The 21,960-nt window shown below is 43.1% G+C and overlaps 1 protein-coding gene across 1 annotated transcript; it reads left to right on the top strand.

Moving 5' to 3' along the window:
• Positions 1-10,489: 10,489 nt before the first annotated feature.
• Positions 10,490-13,750, top strand: LOC121282391 (colipase-like). Its single transcript, XM_041196111.1, has 3 exons — positions 10,490-10,570; positions 11,264-11,386; positions 13,622-13,750. The coding sequence occupies exons 1-3, from the start codon at positions 10,490-10,492 to the stop codon at positions 13,748-13,750; spliced, it is 333 nt and encodes a 110-aa protein (XP_041052045.1).
• The last annotated feature ends 8,210 nt before the right edge of the window (positions 13,751-21,960 follow it).

Below are 21,960 nucleotides of genomic sequence, written 5' to 3'. Positions count from 1 at the left end.
CATCCTGTTTTTACATCTGCTAGGGTTTGTGCCAGGTAGAAGTGCGAAGAAAAGGAAGAGAAAAAATTTGTAGTTGCACAAGGGTGTGTTATACATTAATATAATATTAAGTTTCTGTTTTAATGTGCAGCATAAAAATATTCTTTTGCACAGCTTTTCCATCTTACTCATTCTTGATTGCTGGCTGGCAAGTGGCCTTTTCAGCTGATGAATGCGAAGACATGAATTGATGCTGAGCAATGCTGGGGCTGTGAAAAGATGGCAGGACAGCGACAAAAAAAAACAAGGGCAGTTGTGACATTGAAGTCACTGGTAAAATATGGGCACAAGATCCAGTCGGCAGCAAGTCTCCTTCCAGCAGGTTGCAAATTTCTGCCACCACCTGATGCAACACACTGAGCCTTCTCACTTACTGTTGTTCTGGCATATCGAGGAAGCTTATCCTCTGCTTGTGGATTCTGTGTGCCAGGTACGGTGTCCTGCAAGCTGCACTTCTCTGCTGATCCCCTTTCTCCTGTGGAGGCACATGTCTCTGAGCAGCAGGCTGTAGTTGATGCTGGTACTGGTACCGTTGCTGCTCCTGTGCTGCTGGTGATCTTGGTCTTCATTTGAGTACAAAGGAACACAGAGCAAGCAGCACAGATGCAAATCGGACAGATCAGAATTCTAAGGTACAGATGACACTTCCAAAGTGTGCAAAGTCACCTTGAAAGTGTGTGAAGTATCTGCATTAGTACAGAAAACAAATTACTTTACACCAGCAAGTAAGAAAGCAGCTGTGAGTACTGTGTGATTACAGGCAAGTTTCCTGTCAAAGCTTCAGCCCCTTTAATTGCCACTGTCTTTTTGCCTTGCTTTCTCTGCTGGGTTCAAGGAAGCTTGGGGAACCCATGGAACCATTATTAAACTGTAAAAACTCATGCTAATATCATTGGAATTGAGCAATTAACATACTGAAATTGACAACTTCTCCTGTGGGGTTTACACTAATGCAGTCTAACATACTACCCTTAAATGCAGAAGTCGGAGGATTGGAACCAACTCCCAACATGCTCACATTTTTATTGGATTTCACCGCCACCTGCACCCAAATCCACACACTCACCTACTTTCAAATTTCCCTCCTAATGTCTAAAGAATGCAAGCGTTTGTAGTACTTTTGATACTTATTTTATTTAGTACTTTTCTTGGAGGGAGTAGTTTCTCACAAAACACTGTGCCTACTCCACAAATTAGTTCCCAGCGGCGTAGGAGGTAACCTGAATTGAAAAAGTTCAACAAATCAGAGTTAAATGAGTGACATATTTGAAGAGATGTATTTGAGAAGAGGCTTGCAATATAATGGACAAGCCGAACCAATTCCTCAGCATTTAATATTGTGCTGCAATACTTCCTGTCTTTAGATTCCATCTAGAGTATTATGTCCAGTTTTAGGCACCAATACTTGGGAAAGATGCATTGATGTTGGAGGAGGTACAGTGCAGATACATCAGAATAATGCCAGGGCTCCAAGGGTTAAATTCTAAAGACTCAGCTGTATTAATTTTCTTTGTCTTGTGATGTGTAAGATTCTGTCACTTCAATGGGCAAAAGTAGCTATTGGTGGATCACCTAATAGTGCCAGCATACTAGACAAGGGAACTTAAGACTGGCACTTGGGGCTCACTCCAGGGTGATTATCAGTCCTGGGCATTTGTATTAGGCAATACAACTGTAATCCTTTTTGAAGTCTTTGTCTGCTGAGAATGTTGATGGGCGGTGAACTTGTAATATTGGTTGACATAAATAGTAAAGTTGGTCTTTGGGCAGATGCAGTTTATTTGAGGGTAGAAGGCTGGGGGCAATTTTTGGACATGAATGTTAAGGCAGCAATTGTTAAACTGAAGTGCTTTTCTGTGAACTGCTGCCAAAGACCCCTAATGTCAGGCAACTGATTAAGATTCCAACTTCTCCATTACAGGTTTCCAGAGTCTGCAGTATTTCTTTTTTGGCTTTATCAAAATGATGAGAGATTGCAGAGCTCTGGGTGTCCTAGTGCATGAGTCACAAAAGGCTACTATACAGGTACAGCAAGTAATTAGGAAAGCTAATAGAATGTTATCATTTATTGCGAGAGGAATTGCAGTAGGGAGGTTATACTTCAGTTGTACAGGGCACTAGTGAAACACGGTTACAATACTACTGTGTACAGTTTTCGTCAACTTATTTAAGGAAGGATGTGAGTGTGTTGGAAGCAGTTCAGAGAAGGTTTACCAGACTAATACCTGGAATGGATGGGATGTCTTATGAGGAAATATTGGGGAGACTAGGCTTGTGTCCGCTGGAGTTTAGAAGAATGAGAAGTGACTTGATTGAAACACATAAGATCCTGAGGAGTCTTGACAGGGTGGATGTGGAGAGATGTTTCCTCTTGTGGGATAATCTAGAAATAAGGGTCACTGTTTAAAAATAAGGTGTCGCCCATTTAAAACAGAGATGAAGAGAATTTCTTTCACTCAGAGGGTTGTGAGTCTTTGCAACTCTCTTCCTGAAAAGGTGGTGGAAGCAGAGTCTGAATATTTTTAAGTCAGAGGTGGACAGATTCTTGGTAAGCAAGGGGGTTTATCGCGGGTAGGTGGGATGCAGATTTCAGGTTACTATCGGGTCAGCCATGATCTTATTGAATGGCAAAGGGGGCTCGAGGGGCTGAGTGGCCTACTCCTGCTCCTTGTTCGTATGTTTATATGTATTATTTAACCAAATAATGTAATGTATTCATTATGCCCTCACTGTTACCAGCAAGAGCTCTGGCCACTAAATCAAGTTCCACCTGAAAATCAAAATGGGTGGACAGTGGATTGGCAATTTAAGTTCACATTGTTGCTTCACTTGCTGCCACCTCACATTTAGCTGTAAAGAGGGTGTTAGCGAGATGGAAATCACCCCCATAGTTTTCCAGAAAATTCTGCACTATTCAAGTTCCACACTATACTGCTTTCCACTATTCCATCTTAATAAAGTAACTTTAAGGAATTTGAAACTCAAACACCAGTTTAACTAATCAGCAACATTTTCAAATCTAATTAATAGCTTGTTCTGCAATCAAATCTATTCAGTTAGAACTTAGGATAGATCAGTTAACAGCTAACTAGGCAATTTTGTATTACCTCCAGTTCAGGCCAAGCTCTCTTTACTCATTTATTTGTATTTATTTATTTATTATTGATTCATGGGATGTGGGTTTTGCTGGCTGGGCCAGCATTTATTGCCCATGCCTGGTTGCTCTTGAGAAGGTGATGACCAGCTGTCTTCTTGAACTGCTGTAGGTACACCCACGGTGCAGTTAGGAGGGAGATCAAGGATTTTGGCCCAGCGACAGTGAAGGAACAACGATATATTTCCAAGTCAGGATGGTCCGGTAGTGCTCAGCACTACCTGTGTGGGCCAGGGGAGGGGGGGAGAGTCAGGGCCAGCGCCCTCTCATACATGCACGCAAAAGAGTGCAGCAATCTCAGCGGAGCTGCCTCAGGGAGATTGAATGGATATTAAAATAATGAAAGAAAAGATTTAAAAGTTTATTTAAACATGTCCCCGCATGTGACTGTGTCACATGTATGGGGACATGATTTTATATTTATGAAAATTAATTAATTTTATTTAATAAAAGCCTCAGGAAACCTCATCCCGCTCGTGGATGAGGTTTCCTGAAAAATGCAAAGGCTGCTTGGGCTTTCTGCCTGTCTGCCAACCTTAAGGTTGGATGGGCAGCGTTCTCAAGTGGCTCAATTGATTTCTTAATGGCCTTAATAGGCCATTTACATTTCAGCGGGTGTGCAGCCGACTCTGGCGCGCCCACCGAATGAAACATTGCAATGGCGTGCGATGACGTCAGGACGCATGCCTGACATCGTCGCGCATCGTTTTACACGTTGGCATGTCGGGCCCGCCCCAGCACGCCAACCAGAAAATTCTGCCCCAGGTGGTGGTGTTCCCATCTATCTGCTGCCCTTGTCCTTCTAGATGGTAGTGGGTTTGGAAGGCGCTGTCTAAGGATCCTTGGTGAATTCCTGCAATACATCTTGTAGATGGTACACACTGCTGCTACTGTGTGTTGGTGGTGGAGGGAGTGAATGTTTGTGGATGTGGTGCCAATCAAACAGGCTGCTTTGTCCTGGACAGCCAAGCTTCTTGAATGTTGTGGGAGCTGCACTCATCCGGGAGTATTCCATCACACTCCTGACTTGTGCCTTTTAGGTGGTGGACAGGCTTTGGGGAGTCAGGAGGTGAGTTACTCATTGCAGGATTCCTAGCTTCAGACCTGCTCTTGTAGCCACAATATTTATTAGCTGCCTTCATGCTTTGCTGTCCTCTTACAATTCCATGTTGTAACAATAGAATGTGCAAGATTACAGTATACATTACAATTTAATTGTTATTTTAAGAGAGCTTGATAAGCAAGCAGCAATTTGAATTTGTTTTAATGGATAGGCATAAAATATTTCAACCGATTTTATGACTAGCTGTTCAAACTGTTTGTAGGTAGTCTAGTATAATAGCAGTTATCCATTAAATGGTTACCATAGAAGCACATGCTCATAATTGTTGCAAGAATTGTGTAAATGTTTTATCTTAAAGAGTCACCCTATCATGTGCAAATGGAGCACCAGAGTGGAAATGTCAAAGGATAAAACTGAGAGCACATGTGCAGACATAGAATCGTAGAACCAACCATTAAATGTGCACTGTTCCCAACCAACTCATTCCTTCTCATTGAACTGGCTAGACATATGAGGAACGTTAAAAAAATCCTTATCAGTAAAAATAGTTGCAGTTGGGTGTATTTAAATAGTATGAGTTAAATTCTTTTGTAGCTAGATGTATGTCATTGCCTATCCAGTCAATTTTTCATGATGCTGTGCATGGGACAAGCTAAAACTCCATGTAGCATAAAAACAAGGGAGAGCAAAACAGTAAGTTTATTATTGTGCTGTTTCAAATCCTATAAAAAGAAATACTGGCATCTATATAGCACTTTATACAACCGTCAAATGTCTCAAAGCACTTTACAGCCAATAAAAAGTGCTTTGTGAAGTGTAGTCACTGATGTAATGTAGGAAATGTGGCAGCCAATATGCACTCCACCAAGAGGACAGATCCAGCAGAGGTGGCTGCACGGTGGTGTACAGTCAGGAGGGAGTTGCTCTGGGAGTTCTCAACATCGACTCTGGACCCCATGAAGTCTCATGGCATCAGGTGAAACATGGGCAAGGAAACTTCCTGCTGGTTACCATCTAACTCCCCGCATCAACTGATGAATCAGTACTCCTCCGTGTTGAACACCGCTTGGAGGAAGTATTGAGGGTGGCAAGGGAACAGAATGTACTGTGAGTGGGCGACTTCAATGTCCATCACCAAGAGTGGCTCAGTGGCACCATGACAGACCTAGCTGGCCAAGAAATAAATGATATAGGTGCCAGACTGAGCCTGCAGCAGGTGGTGCGGAAACAAAGAAGAAGAAAAAAACCTACTTGACATTGCCCTCACCAAACTACCTGTTGCAGATGTATCTGCCCATGACATTATTGATAGGCCTGACCACTGCAGAGTCCTTGTAGAGACAAAGTCTCGTCTTCACATTGAGGATATCCTCCAATGTGTTGTGCAGCATTATTGCCATGCTAAATGGTATAGATTTCAAACAGATTTAGCAACTCAAAACTGGGCATCCATGAAGTGCTGTGAGCCATCAGCATCTGCAGAATTGTATACAACTACAAACTGTAACCTCATGGCCTGGCATATCCCCAATTGTGCCATTACCATCAAGCCAGGGGATCAATGGTTCAATGAAGAGTGCGGGAGGGTATGCCAGGAGCTGCATGAAGCATACCTAAAGATGAGGTGTCAACCTGGTGAAGCTACAGCACAGGACTACATGCATGCCAAACAGCAGAAGCAGCAAGTGACAGACAGAGCTAAGTGACCCCACAATCAACAGATCAGTTCTAAGCTCCACAGTCCCACCACATCCAGTCATGAATGGTAGTGGACAATAAACAACAAACAGGAAGAGGTGGGTCCACAAATGCCCCCATGCTCAGTGGGAGCCCAGCACATCAGTTCAAAAGATGAGGCTGAAGCATTTGCAACCATCTTCAGCCCGAAGTGCCAAGTGGATGATCCATCTTAGCCTCCTCCTGAGGTCCCCAGCATCACAGATGCCAGCCTTCAGTCAATTTGATTCACTCCATGCGATATCAAGAAATGACTGAAGGCACTGGATACTGCAAAGGCTATGGGCCCTGACAACATGCTGGCACTAGTACTGAAGAGCCAGTTCAGTCCTAGGTTGTCCAGAACTAGCTGTGAACCTAATCAAGATGTTCCATTACAGTTACAACACCGGTATCTACCTACCAATGCGAAAATTCTCCAGGTATGCCACAAAAAACAGGACAAATCCAATCCAGCCAATTACTGCCACATCAGTACAGTCTCGATCATCAGCAAAGCAATGGAAATGGTTGTCAACATTGCTATCAGGCGGCACTTACCCAGAAATAACCTGCTTAGTGATGGTCAGTTTGGGTTCTGCCAGGGCCACTCAGCTCTTGACCTCATTACAGCCTTGGTCCAAACATGGACAAAAGAGCTGAATTCAAGGTTAGGTGAGAGTGACTGCCCCTGACATCAAGACAGTATTTGACTGAGTGTGGCATCAAGGAGGCCTAGGAAACATGGAATCAGTGGGAATCAGGGGGAAAACTCTCCACTGGTTGGAATCATACCTAGCACAAAGGAAGATGGTTGTGGTTGTTGGAGGTCAGTCATCTCAGCCCCGGGACATCAATGCAGGAGTTCCTCAGGATGGTGTCCTAGGCCAAAACCATCTTCAGCTGCTTCATCAATTTGAGCTCCCTCCTTCATAAGGTCAGAAGTGGGGATGTTCACTGATGATTGCACAATGTTCAGCACCATTTGTGACTCCCCAGATACTGAAGCAGTCCATGTCCAAATGCACCAAGACCTGTACAACATTCAGGCTTGGGCTGAAAAGTGGCAAGTAATATTCACACCACACAAGTGACCATCTCCAACAAGTGAGAATCCAATCATCTCCCCTTGATGTTCAATGGCATTCCCATCTCTGAATCCCCCACTATCAACATCCTTGGGTTGACCAGAAACTGAACTGGGCTAGCCATAAAAATACTGTGGCTACAAGAACGGGTCAGAGGCTAGGAATTCAGCTGAGATTAACTCACCTCCTGGCTCCCCAAAGCCTAATGATCATCTACAAGACTCAAGTCAGGAGTGTGATGGAATGCTCTCCCATTGCCTGGGTGAGTGCAGCTCCAGAAATGCTCAAGAAGCTTGACACCATCCAGGACAAAGCAGTCTGCTTGATTGGAATCCCATCTACCACCTTAAACATTCACTCCTGGCACCTCCAATGCACAATGGCAACAATGGGAAGAACTTTCAGGTCAGCGGGTGGGCGCGGGTCCCACTCACAATCCTAAAATGACATGCAGTGACGTTGGATGGGTGTCCCGGTGTCGCCACACATCACTTAGGTTTTCAGTTCGGCGAGTGCACAGCCAACTTAGCTGCACGCCTGTCAAAGGTCAAAGGCCTATTAAGGCCATTTAAGTAGTCATTAAAACAATTAAGGTTGGCATTCAGGCAATGAGCCCAGGTGGCCTTCGCATTTTTCATGGAGCCTCATCCACAGGCGGAATGAGGTTTCATGAAGGGTTCATTAATTAAATAAAGTTTTTAATCAAAATTCATAAAGATGCCCCAGCTCAAGTGACACTGCTATATGAGTGGACATTTCTTAAAATATTTCCTTTACTTTATTTAATTTTTAAACCTTAAGCTAATCTCCCTGCGGCACCTCTGTGCCTCAGGGAGATTTCTGCACCCTTTTGCACGCATGCGCAAAAGAGCAAAGGCCCCTACTCAGGGAATACCCCCCCCACCCCGCACAGGGATCGCTCAGCGCTTCCTGGTGCACTTCACACTGGGCGGGTCTTAATTGGCCCGCCCACGTAAAATGGCAGCGTGGCCCCAACCCGGTTTGCACCAGCAAACCCTGCCCCCCCTCTCTCCCCCCACCACCTGACCCCGCACAACACCCCCCCGACAGGGGGAAATTTCTGCCCGATGTGTACCACCTACAAGATGCACTGCAGCAACTCACCAAGTCTCCATTGGCAGCATCTTCCAAACCCACGACCTCTACCATGTAGAAGGGCAGAGGTGCATGGGAGCATCATCACTTTCAAGTTCTCTTCCAAACCATCCTGACTTGGGACTATATTGCCGTTCCTTCACTGTCAAAATCCTGGAACTCCCTCCCTAACAGCATTTTGGATGTACCTACACCACATAGGCTGCAGAGGTTCAAGAAGGCGGCTCACCACCACCTTCTCAAGGGCAATTAAGGATGGGCAATTACTGCTGGCCCAGCCAGCGAATCTCACGTTCCATGAAAGAGTAAATAAATCTCAGCAAATTGCCGCAAACAGCAATGTGATAATGAACAAATAACCTGTGCTTTGTGATTATGATCAAGGGATAAATACTGGCCAGGACACCAGGATAACTCTTGTGCTCTTCATTGAAGTAGTGCAATGCAATCTTTTACATCCACCCATACAGGCAAACTGGTTTAATATCCCATCTGAAAGACACCACTTCTGACAGTGTTGTGCTCCTCAGTACTGCACAGGATATCAGCTTCGATTTTTTTTTGTGTGCTCAATTCCTGGAGTCGGATTTAAACCCAAAACCCTGTGATTCAGAGGCAAGAGTGCTACCAAATGAATCCCAGCCAACATGCCATTTCTAGTTATGTCAGTTTTATTTTATTTTTTGCAAAAGTATACTTTATTCATAAAATATCTAAAAGAACATTACCAAACATTTCAAAATGGCCATCACAGAAAGTGCAGTCATATTCAAATTTTCAACTTAGATCATGTTGCACTCTGAAGTGCTTCAGTACAATAAAAAGCACATTACAAACATTTCAAAATAGGCATTACAGAACGTGCAATGATATTTAAATTGTCTACATAGGCCATGTTGCACTCTGAGGTGCTTCAATACAATGTGATACATGTAATATTTACTGTAAAGATTCAATGTGAATCATATAGCCTCAGTGCACCAAGGCTGAAAGGCCTTAGACAGAACGTTTCCCCATTGCATCTCTGAAGCGGCTGTCCCAAACTTTAGAGCATCCCTCTGCACGTAGCCCTTGAGCTTGGAATGTGCCAGTCTGAAACACTCGGTTTTAAAAATAGGGAAATAGTTTAGCCAAATTTGGAATTTGGAGTGCATGTTTTTCTAATGTATGAACAGGACCAGTCATTCAACACCAACATCCCAGTGACACTTGTAAAGAAACTAATCCTGTTCAAACTGTGAATAGGGGGTAAAGGTACAAGTATGAATTGTAATTCAGCTTTGTTGTAAAGATGATAAATTTAAAGTAGTCAAGTTTCTTAGGATGATTTTTGGCATTTATTAGAAGATAAACATTTTGGTGAGTGGGTGTGTTAAAGTGGGGAAGGGAGAGAGAGTGCTCACCCAAATAAGCTTTTCCATTAAACTGTATGGTTCTTTGAATGGTTTAGGGTTAAGGTTACACATTCCAATGCCAGTTTGATGGTTATCTGCAGATGTTGAATAATGTTGGACATTGCTCCGTGGCCACAGATGGTTTTTCATTGTCTTGAGCCTGGACAGTGATTATCAGCAGGTTGTTTGTCCATGGAGACCATCATAATTGACCTGATCCTTTGCTCTCCTGATATTCCTGCATGCACACTTGTGAGCAACTACTATTGGATAGCAATTGTTGATGGGATCCCTGGCTGATTAGTTTTCTAATTTTCTGGGCCAAAGGACACTGTGGTGAATTGTAACCATACTTATGCTTGGTTATAGAAAGCAAAGTACAGAAAGAGACCATTTTCCATCATCAGGCATAACTCCATTCTGTTCAACATACCCAACACAGTGCACTTGAACTTTTAACCCATTAAGTGACCTAAAATTGTGATTTGATTTAAAAAACCCTGCAGCTACATTATACATGGCCAGGAGTAATTCATCAGACAAGTTTGTCAATTTGTTTGCTTTTCTATGTCTAAAAGTGTTAGGGATAAAATTAAGACATGATCAGGGCTGATAACACCAACTAATGTAGTGTGAAAGGTAAACATAGTGATCAAAATTTGACAGAACATCTGTTTGAAATAAGAGAAAGTACATAAAAAAAAGGAAAGGAGAACAGTCATCACTAATTAACAGCTTACACATAGTACATCTGTTGAAGTCCCAGACCAGTAATCGTAATGAATTATATTTTGCAATAATTGCAGTGATTAGAAATGTCAAATTTAATGATTAACTTTCACATTTGACTTATTGAATGGCTATAAAAGGAAGAATTGGAATTCCCTCATTACCCTAGCTACTGTCTAGCATGTGCAACATGAAGGTAATACTGGTCTACCTAGCGTGCTGCATTGCAGTTGGAATAGCAGCTCCAGAGAGAGGATTGTTCCTGAACCTGGTAAGGTCTTGTGGAAACATTTGGAAAACAACTTTGTATACAAGGCAATGCAATATCAGTGAACAATGGTGAAGTTACTGTGAAAGAGGTTACACGCAGTTTAATTGACTTATTACCATGCTACTGGGGTTGACTTTCCTTCACTTATCCATTTTAACTTCAGTGGAAATCCTAGAAAAGTGGTGTCATTTTCTTGAGGTTCCCATGGCTTTTCCACTCAAGTACGGAAGATGAGCGGGTGAACACTCAGTTAAATTCACTGAAGTGTTTTAAGGAACCATTTACTGTCATACAATGGTGTTTTCTCCTTATTAAATAAATCAGTGTGACAGAAATGAAGCCATTCTGTGCTTTGGCCAAAAATATGTTTAATGAAAAGCCCAAGTATAACACAGCTGGTTAGTAAAATATCTCAAAAGGAAGCTGGATGATTGATTCTTCTGTAAAAATGATTAACATTTATGTGCTCTGTAAAAATGTATAATAGTTTTAAAAGCACCTTCGTTTGCAAATTTTTCATATAATCCATGTTGCTAATGCCTCTTCATTTTCTTTGTTGTGGTTTCAAAGGATGAGAGGTGTATGACTGAAGTAATCTGGCGGATACATTTTTAGAAATTACATTTTGTCATTGAACAATTAGTTTTGCTGTTTGATTTTAACAAGTATAATATGTGTCTTATTTTTAAAAAGAGTGATGGAGAGCTCTGCGTTGGAAGCTTTCAATGCAAGAGTCGATGCTGCCAGCGAGAAACTGGACTGAGTCTTGCAAGGTGTGCTGATAAAGGTGCTGAAGGAAACGCATGCTCAAATCATGTAAGTGTTCAATTTTAAAGTTATCTTCAGTAATAAAAAATATTAATTATTTCATCAGCCAGTATTGAGGGGATCTAAACATAAATGGAAAAGTCATTCCTTTGCATCATTCTGTTACTGAGACCTCTTTGCTGTTTATTATTCCTGCAGAACTATATTTACCTACATCACAACATTCACTTTATTCCAAATGTCATTCATTCTGCAAAGAGTTATTTGAACATAAGACAGATATAAATATAAATATTTGAATGTTTGTTCATATGAAAAACATGTTTTTTTATATTGTTCTTACTCTATCAGTTCCTTCCAACTTCCTAATTTAAAAAAAACAAAGGTTTGTATTTATGCAGCACCTTTCATGACCTCAGGATGTCCCAAAGTACTTTACAGGCAATTAAGTAGTTTTGGGGGATGCAATGTTTGCAATGCAGCTGCCGATTTGCACGTTGCAAATCTCAGAAACATCAACATGATAAGACCAGATAATCTGTTTTGGTGACTGAAGGATAAATATTGCCACAACACCAGGGAGAACTGATGGGAACACCACCACCTGGAAGTTTCCCTCCAAGTCAGTCACCATCCTGACTTGGAAATATACAGCTGTTCCTTCACTGTCGCTGGGCCAAAATCCTGGAACTCCCTTCTTTACAGCACTGTGGGTGTACCTACACCACATGGACTGCAGCAGTTCAAGAAGGCAGCTCACCACCACCTTCTCAAGGACAAATAGGGATGGGCAATAAATGCTGGCCCAGCCAGCGAAGTCCACATCCCGTGAATGAATAAAAAAAAACTTGCCTGCTTTTCTTTTAACAGTACCACAGGATTGTTTACGAGAGAGCAGACAGGGCCTCATTTTAACATCTTCGCTGAAAGATTGCATCTCTGACGGTGTAGCACTCCTTTAGTCATGTTGTTAGAAAGTCAGCCTCAAATTTCTCCTCAAGTCTTTGGAGTGGGACTTGAACCACAACATTCCAACTCAGAGGTTTGACTGTTACCATGGAGTCATGGCGAACACTTTAAAGCAATATCCTATGCTGTGTAGCTTCTTCCTTCCCCTTCCCACACATAGTGGCACACGAGGCAGGCAAAGTATGCGCATACATCTGTTTCCAAAGCTATTTTTTCCTGGAACACGTAGCCAGTCTGTTGCCAGAAGCTTTGGCTTGAGGGTTGCCACTCCACATCAAGCCTGACTGACCAGGAGACTCTCCTACTCTTGCCACCTCCATAGGCACATTGGAAGAATTTACAGGTTGCTAATCAACCTGTTTGGCCACGTTATAAATATACCTTCTGTTGTCCTCAAGTCCTGGAGGTGGATGTGAACCCAGAGCTTCAAGCTCAGAGGCCGGCATGCTACCCACTGCACCGCATATATAGTGGAAAATTATTTTAAAGCATCTTTTTAAAGCACATGGAGATTATTTTTTTAAAGGAGGCATAGTTTGCAGCATATAAGTTGATCTGGTGTATAAGATGACCCCATATCTTCAGCTGTGCAAACCATGTTTTGCATATACTCAACTTATAAATGACTCCCCTTTTCAGCCACAACATACTTTATTACATTAATAGTCAGCCTCAATTTTTCACTCCATAAATAAATGTTTTACTGGTATCTTATAACTGGGTGCAAAGGATCACTCAGGTAATAGGGGCTGTGTTGTAAAGATGCACGGGAGTTTAAGACATGCCGACACTAAGCAGACCCTGCATGGTGAACTACAAAGATGACAACCGCCCACAATCACATCGGTGGTTCACTCTTATGCTTAGCGTATACGCTGACCCCATCTTGGAGGGATTTTTGAGGGTTCAAGGGTTGATTTAAATGCCAATGTCTATGGTATATGAGCCTAATATTTTGCCAATAGTGAACCATTTACTATACATCCTCATTCTGCAGTTGGGTTTGATTGCCTATTCCAAAGTCCTTCATACAGTTGTCATTAATACTACTCTGTGACTTCGCAATTGGGGGAGGAGGGGATGAAGGATATAATTAAGTTTACTGTCAATCTTGGCCTCATTTAAATAAATCTAACTATTGTGATGGTATTACACTGACTGTAATGATGAATACAATTTGATGTATGGCTACAAAACCTTGGCATCTAGCAATTCACTTTAAAAGAAAGTAAAATACTCCAATCCTAGGAAGACTGATCTACTCAGCCTATTTATGAAATTGAGGAAATATTAAAACTGTGTCTTTCCTTTCAGCTCCTGTATAATGTTTATTACAAATGTCCCTGTCAACAAGGTCTGAAGTGTGACGGCGATAAATCTATCATTGGTTCAATAACAAACACTAACTTTGGTCTCTGCAAGGATCCAAGCACAACACCTTAAGTTATCAAGCCAAATGAAGTGCAATGAAGTCAATCTGCTCTCTTCACCGATACACTTTACTTCAATGAATATAAATTTGTAATAGACATACCTAAATATTGATCATATAGCTGTAATCAAAACACTGATGTGAAGACAAATAACTTTGCAGATATCTGTTCTGACCTATTAGCTGAGTTGCTGCATGCTATCATGTTCCATTTATGAAAGAAATACACTTTTTAATATTCAGTTCAAATATACTAATTGTTTTAATTATTCATTCCAGCATGACATGCTATTTTTCTCAGAAAATCTTGTGTGTCTTAAAATGGCAATTAATATCTAAGCACATCAAATCTTTGTTTATGAAATATGACACAATATTGCACAAGGTAAAGAATACTAGAACTGCAAATTCACTTCTTTAATATCTAGCTTATAACTATAATGAAATTATAATATTGTTAAAGCAAATTATTCCATTTTAATTCCATCTTTGGATGAATTTTATGTCTTGCTCTGGAAACTATAATAAAAAAAATTGTCAGACTATCCTAATGTCTATAACATGAATTGCGTATTCAATTCACTTTTTCATTGTTGTTTGCTTCACTGAGAAGTGGTTCAAAAGTATGAAGTGTTATAGTTGATGATGATTTACAGAATGTTCATCAAATATCTGCAAATTCAATTTGACCTCTTTGTGAGCCACTTAATATTGAAGCTTTTGGAATAGTTCCCATAAATGTAAGTTGCAGAGATCAGTGGCAACAGCCAGGACTTGAACTTCATTAGAGGAATATGTGGAGACATAGAAACAACTGATTTTCTCTCAGGTTAACATCAGTTTCCTGATAACGCGTGTCTCCAGGCATTTGACAGGAGATGCAGATCAAAACATGCAGGCCCTTAGTTAGGTCCTGGGTCTGAAACACACTGAGCGAGGTTGTCAGCAGAATAACAAACAAGTTTTCAGGAAACTTCTCAGCTCTCCTCTTTACCTACTTCTTTTATTGGTCATCACTTGAGAATAAGAAAGATAAAGGCCCACCAATTTACAGAGGAGAGCGAAACACCACAGCACACACATCACATTGAACATAAGGCACACATGGACTCTTAAGTTAAAGTGCATGTTTAACACTGCAACGATTGCAGTCAGTACTTCTCCATGTAAAATTAATATTAAAAATAATGTCTTTGTAGATCTATATAGCACAGAAGGAAGCCCTTTGGTACTTTGTGCGTGTGCTAGTTCTTTCAAAAAGCTATCCATTTAATCTGCTCTTTGCCCATAGGCCTGGAAGATTTTCTTTTCAAGTATATATTCAATTCCTGTTTGAAATTTACAATTGCACCTGCTTCCATCATCCTTTCAGGCAATGCATTCCAGATGTCACTTGCTGCATAAATAAAATACTTCCTGCCTCCCCCTCTTCCCCCACACCCACCACCCCACCACAATCCTCACCTGCCAGCTCTTTTGCCAATTATCTTAAATTTGTGTTCTCTGGTTGCATAACTACAGTAGAAACAATTTATTGCTACTCTGTCAAAACCCCTAAGTTAAATTACATAAAACAATAGGAAAAGATCTTTTAGAGTTAACACAAAGGTAAATGTTAAGAGGTGTTTAAGAAGTTATGAAGACCTCACTGATTAACCAGCACACCACCACCAACACGAATACCCCCAACTCTAGCCCTGCACCTGTACTTGAAGCACAGATTGGTTTCCTTGAAGAGGTTCATTGCCCCTTATCTTCTTCCTAAAGCCTGGTCTGCTGCAAGTTTTTATTTCAAAATGTCCAAGACGTTTTCAATATCAATATTTAAAAAAAATCATTCATGGGATGTGGGCTTTGCTGGCTGGGCCAGCATTGATTGCCCATCTCTAATTGCCCTTGAGAAGGCGGTGGTGAGCTGCTTTCTTGAACCACTGCAGTCCATGTGGGAAAGGTACACCCATATTGCAATTAAGGAGGGCGTTCCAGGATTTTGACCAAGCAACAGTGAAGGAATGGCAACATATTTCCAAGTCAAGATCATGAGTGACTTGGAGGGGAATTTCCAGGTGGTGATGTTGCCATCTATCTGCTGCCCTTGTCCTTCTAGGTGGTAGTAGTCGTGGGTTTGGAAGGTGCTATCAAAGGAGCCTTTGTGAATTCCTGCAGTGCATCTTGTAGATGGTACACACTGCTGCTACTGTGCGTTGGTGGTGGAAGGATTGAATGTTTGTGGATGGTTTGCCAATCAAGCAGGCTGCATTGCCTTGATTGGGGTCAAGCTTTTTGAATGTTGTGGGAGCTGCACTCATCCAGGCAAGTGGGGAGTATTCCATCACACTCCTGACTTGTGCCTTGTAGATGGTAGACAGGCTCTGGGGAGTCAGGAGATGAGTTACTCATGGCATGATTGCTAGCCTCTGACCTGCCCTTGTAGCCACAGAGTTTATATGGCTAGTCCAGTTCAGTTTCTGGTCAATAGTAGCCCCCAGTATGTGGGGGATTCAGTGATGGTAATGCCATCGAACATTTAGGAGCGATGGTTGGATTCTCCCTTGTTGGAGATGGTCATTGCCTGACACTTGTGTGGCACGATTGTTACTTGCTATTTGTAAGCTCAAGCCTGGGTATTATTCAGATCTTGCTGCATTTGGACATGGACTGCTTCAGAAACTGGGGAGTCGTGAATGGTGCTGGACATTGTGCAACCATCGGCGAACATCCCCACTTCTGACCTTATGATGGAAAGAAGGCCAATGATGAAACAGCTGAAGATGATTGGGCTGAGGGCCCTACTCTGAGGAGCTCCTGCAGTGAGGTCCTAGAGCTGAGAATGACGGACCTCCAACAACCACAACCATCTTTCTTTTTGCTGATTATGACTCCAACCAACAGAGAGTTTTCTCCTGATTTGCATTGACTCCAGTTTTACTAGGGCTCCTTGATGTCACACTCTGTCAAATGCTGCTTTGATGTCAAGGGCAGACATTCTCACCTCACCTCGGGGGTTCAGCTCTTTTGTCCAGGTTTGAACCAAGGCTGTAGTGAGGAATGGAGCTGAAAGGCCTTGGTGTTAGTGGGCAGGTTATAGCTAAGCAAGTGTCGCCTGATAGCACTGTTGATGACCCCTTCAATTACTTTAGTGATGATCGATGGGGTGGTAACTGGCCAGGTGGACTTGTCCTGCTTTTTGTGTAAATGACATACCTGGGCAATTTTCCACATAGCCGGGTAGATGCCAGTGTTGTAGCTGTAGTGGAACAGCTTGGCTCGGGGTGCTGCAAGGTCTGCAGCACAAGTATTCAGTACTATTGCTGGAATATTGTCAGGGCCCATAGCCTTTGCAGTATCCAGTGCTGTCAGCCGTTTCTTGATATCACATAGAGTGAATCAAATTGGCTGAAGACTGGCATCTGTGATGCTGGGGACCTCCGGAGGAAGCCAAGATGGATTATCCACTCAGCATTTCTGGCTGAAGGTTGTTGTGAATGCTTTAGCCTTATGTTTTGCACTGATGTGCTGGGCTCCTCCATCATTGAGGATGGGGATATTTGTGGAGCCTCCTCCTCCAGTGAGTTGTTTAATTGTCCACCACCATTTATGATTTGATGTGGCAGGACTGCAGAGCTTAGATCTGATCCATTGGCTGTGGGATCGCTTAGCACTGTTTATCACTAGCTGCTTATGCTGGTTGGCACGCAAGTAGTTCTGTGTTATAGCTTCACCAGGTTGAGACCTCATTTTTACGTATGTCTGGTGCTGGTCCTGGCATGTCCTCCTGAACTCTTCATTGAATAAGGGTTAATTACCTGGCTTGATGATAATGGTGGAGTGAAAGATATGCCGGGCCATGAGGTTACAGATTGTGTATGAGCACAATTCTGCTGCTGCTGGTGGCCCACAGCACCTCATGGATGCCCAGTCTTGAGTTGCTAGATCTGCTCAAAATCTATTCTATTTAGCACAGTGGTAGTGCCACACAACACGATGGAGGGTATCCTCAATGTGAAGGCGGGACTCCGTCTCCACAACGACTGTGCAGTGGTCACTTCTACTGATACTGTCAAGGAGAGATGCATCTGAGGCAGGCAGGTTGGCGAGGATGAGGTCAATTATGTTTTTCCCTCTTGTTGGTTCCCTCACCACTTGCCACAGACCCAGTTTAGGAGCTATGTCCTTTAGGACATGGCCAATTCGGTCAGTTGTGGTGCTACTGAGCCACTCTTGGTGATGGACATTAAAGTCACCCACCCAGAGTACATTCTGCACCCTTGCCACCCTTAGGGTTCCTTCAAGTGGTGTTTAACATGGAGTAACACTGATTTATCACTGTGACTTTGTTACACTGAGGTCTTGCTAGCCATTTCCGAGGGCATTTAAGAGTCAACCACACAGGAGTCACGTATAGGCCAGACCAGGTAAGGACAGCAGATTTCCTTCCCTAAAGCACATTAGTGAACCAGATGGGTTTTTACAACAATCGACAATGTTCCATGGTCACGATGGGAGGAGCACCGAGCAGTGAGTATAAATCTAGCTTACCTTGGGGATTCGCGGCCTTGTCTCCAGGGAGCAGACTCGGAGGGAGAAGGACCTGAGAGGTGAGTATAAATCTAGTTTACCTCAGGGATTTGCGGCCTTGTCTCCAGGGAGCAGACTCGGAGGGAGGAGCACTGGAGCGGTGACCTAGGGGCACAGAGTAACTGAAGCCAAAACTGAAAAAAAGTGATGTCACAGGAAATTTGTGACCTGATTGGTTGGTAGGAAATCTGCACCAAATTTGACAAAAAAACACTGCAAAGCCAATTAATAAATTAATTATCTAAGTCGAGATGGCTGGGCAGGTCATGTGCTGTAGCTGTATGATGTGGGAGCTGGCAGATCCCATTGTGAGCTACAGTGACCTCATCTGCAGCAAGTGTTGGTTGCTGGAGGAACTCTGGCTCAGAATTGTTGAGCTGGGGTCTGAGCTCCGGATGCTGAAGCACATCCGGGAGAGGGAGAGTTACCTGGACACTTTGTTTCAGGAGGCGGTCACAGCCGGTAGATTAAGTACCTCCAGTTCGGTCAGTGGTCAGGGTCAGCAGAGTGTGACTGCAAGTGAGGCAGGTAGAGGGATCCTGTATTCAGGAACAGAGGAGCCTCAGTTCTTGACCTTGTCCAATAGGTACGAGGTACTTGCTCCCTGTGTGGATGAGGAACAGGGCTGTAGGGAGGATGAGCCAGCTGATCACGGCTATGTGGCACCGGAGGCCATTCAAGAGTGGGGAGCAAAAAGACAAGTGGTAGTTGTAGGGGATTCTATAATTATGGGAATTGATAGCATCCTTTGTAAGCAGGATCGAGAGTCCTGCTAGGTATGTTGCCTGCCCGGTGACAGAGTGAGGGACATCTCTGACCTGCTTGAAAGGATATTGGAGGGTGTGTGAGGATCCAGTTGTTGTGGTCCACGTCGGGACAAGTAACATAGGTGTGACTAGGAAAGAGGACCTGTTTGGGGATTATCAGGAACTAGGTACTAAATTAAAGAACAGGTCCTCAAGAGTTATAATCTCCGGATTACTACCCGAGCCACGTGCAAATTGGCATAGGGACGTAAGAATAAGGGAAGTAAGCACGTGGCTAAAGGAGTGGTGCGGGAAAGAGGGGTTCCATTTCATGGGGCACTGGCATCAGCATTGGAACAGGAGGGATCTGTATCGTTCAGACGGTCTCCATCTGAACCGATCTGGGACCAATGTTCTAGCGAAAAGGGTAAATAGGATGGTCAACAGGACTTTAAACTTGAAAGTGGGGGGGAAGGGAAGGGTAAAACTCCAAGAAGTATGACTAATGGGAAACAAAGCAGCAGGTTAGCATGTGGGGGGATGGATTCAACTTTATGGAAAATTATGAAAAAACTGAAAAGAAAGGAGAGCCCAGGAGAGGATATTAAAGTCTCCAGAACACAACGTTGGAGAGAGTGTTTGGAAAGGGCTAGGAATCTAACTTCAAGCACATCAGATAAAGGGACGAGAATGAGAAGGGGGATGGGAAATACAGGACTGAAGGTGTTGTATCTGAATGCATGCAGTATATGAAATAAGGTAAATGAGCTTGTGGCGCATATTGAAATTGGCAGGTATGATGTGGTGGGCATCACGGAGCCACGACTGCAAGGGAGTCAGGACTGGGAGCTAAATATCCAAGGATATACATCCTATCGAAAAGATAGGCAGGTTGGCAGGGCAGGTGGAGTTGCTTTGTTATTAAGAAATGAAACTAAATTGATAGCAAGAAACGACGTAGGGTCAGGTGATGTGGAATCTGTGTGGGTAGAGTTGAGGAACCGCAAAGGTAAAAAAACTGTAATGGGAGTTATGTACAGGCCTCTGAACAGTAGTCAGGATGTGGGGCACAAGATACACCAGGAGATAGAAAAGGCGTGTAAGAAAGGCAAGGTTACAGTGATCATGGGGGATTTCAATATGCTGTTAGACTGGGAAAATCAGGTTGGTAGTGGATCCCAAGAAAAGGAATTTGTGGAATGTCTCTTATGGAGATGACTTTTTGGAGCAGCTTGTGGTGGAGCCCACTAGGGAACAGGCAATTCTAGATTTAGTGACGTGTAATGAGGCAGATTTGATAAGGGATCTTAAGGTGAAGGAACCCTTAGGAGGAAGTGACCATAATATGATAGAATCTACCCTGCAATTTGAGAGGAAAAAGCTGGAATCAGATATAATAGTATTGCAATTGAATAAAGGCAACCACAGAGGCTTGAGAGAGGAGCTGGCCAGAATTGACTGGGAGATGAGCCTAGCAGGAAAGACAGTGGAACAGCAATGGCAGGAGTTTCTGGGACTAATTTGGGAGACACAGCAAAAATTCAACCCTAGGAAGAAGAAGCATACTGAAGGGAGGACGAGCAACCATGGCTGACAAGGGAAGTCAGGGACAGCATAAAACCTAAAGAGAAAACATACAATGCAGCGAAGAGCAATAGGAAGCCAAGGGATTGGGAAGCCTACAAAGACCAACAGAGGACAAATAAAAAAGAAATAAGAAGGGAGAAGATTAAGTATGAGGGTAAACTAGCCAGTAATATAAAAGAAGATTGCAAGAGTTTTTTTAGATATATTAAGGTTAAGAGAGAGGCAAAAGTGGACATTGGGCCACTGGAAAATGAAGCTGGAGAAGTAGTAGTGGGGAACAAAGAAATGGCAGAGGAACTGAATAGATACTTTGCATCAGTCTTCATGGTGGAAGACATGAGTAACATCCCCAAAGTTCAAGAGAGTCCGGGGGCAGAAGTGAGCATGGTGGCCATTACCAAGGAGAAGGTGCTAGGAAAACTGAAAAGTCTGAAGGTGGATAAATCACCTGGACCAGATGGATTACACCCCAGAGTTCTGAAGGAGATAGCTGAAGATATAGTGGAGGCATTAGTGGTGATCTTGCAGGAATCACTGGAGTCAGGGAGGGTCCCATAGGACTGGAAAACCGCTAATGTAACCCCCCTGTTTAAGAGAGTGAGGCAAAAGCTGGGAAATTACAGGCTGATTAACCTGACTTCGGTCGTTGGTAAGATTTTAGAGTCCATTATTAAAGATGAGATTTCAGAATACTTGGAATTGCATGGTAAAATAGGGCAAAGTCAGCATGGTTTCATCAAGGGGAGGTCATACCTGACAAATCTGTTAGAAATCTTTGAGGAGGTAACGAGTAGATTAGACAAAGGAGAGCCATTGGATGTTATCTACTTGGACTTCCGGAAGGCCTTTGACAAGGTGCCGCACAGGAGGCTGCTCAGTAAGATAGGAGCCCATGGTATTAGAGGCAAGGTACTAGCATGAATAGAAGATTGGCTGTCTGGCAGGAGGCAGAGAGTGGGGATAAGAGGGTCCTTCTCAGGATGGCAGCCGGTGACTAGTGGAGTTCCGCAGGGGTCAGTGTTGGGACCACAACTTTTCACTTAATATATTAATGATCTAGAAGAAGGAACTGTGGGCATTCTGGCTAAATTTGCAGATGATACAAAGATAGGTGGAGGGACAGGTAGTATTGAGGAGGTGGGGAGGCTGCAGAAGGATTTGGACAGGTTAGGAGAATGGGCAAAGAAGTGACAGATGGAATATAAGGTGGGGAAGTGTGAGGTCATGCTCTGTGGTAGGAAGAATAGAGGCATGGTCTATTTTCTAAATGGGGAGAGAATTCAGAAATCTGGAGTGCAAAGGGACTTGGG

Source organism: Carcharodon carcharias, chromosome 9 (genome assembly GCF_017639515.1).
Source record: "Carcharodon carcharias isolate sCarCar2 chromosome 9, sCarCar2.pri, whole genome shotgun sequence".
In the NCBI taxonomy this organism is placed as follows: Eukaryota; Metazoa; Chordata; class Chondrichthyes; order Lamniformes; family Lamnidae; genus Carcharodon; species Carcharodon carcharias.
This window is presented reverse-complemented; position numbering and strand designations above follow the sequence as displayed.

Excerpts from the sequence above, each read along its gene's own strand:
- LOC121282391 (XM_041196111.1), top strand. The coding sequence starts at position 10,490 with ATGAAGGTAATACTGGTCTACCTAGCGTGCTGCATTGCAGTTGGAATA. Across the intron at positions 10,571-11,263 it reads GAGGATTGTTCCTGAACCTG|AGTGATGGAGAGCTCTGCGT; the intron begins GTAAGGTCTTGT and ends ATTTTTAAAAAG. Across the intron at positions 11,387-13,621 it reads GAAACGCATGCTCAAATCAT|CTCCTGTATAATGTTTATTA; the intron begins GTAAGTGTTCAA and ends CTTTCCTTTCAG.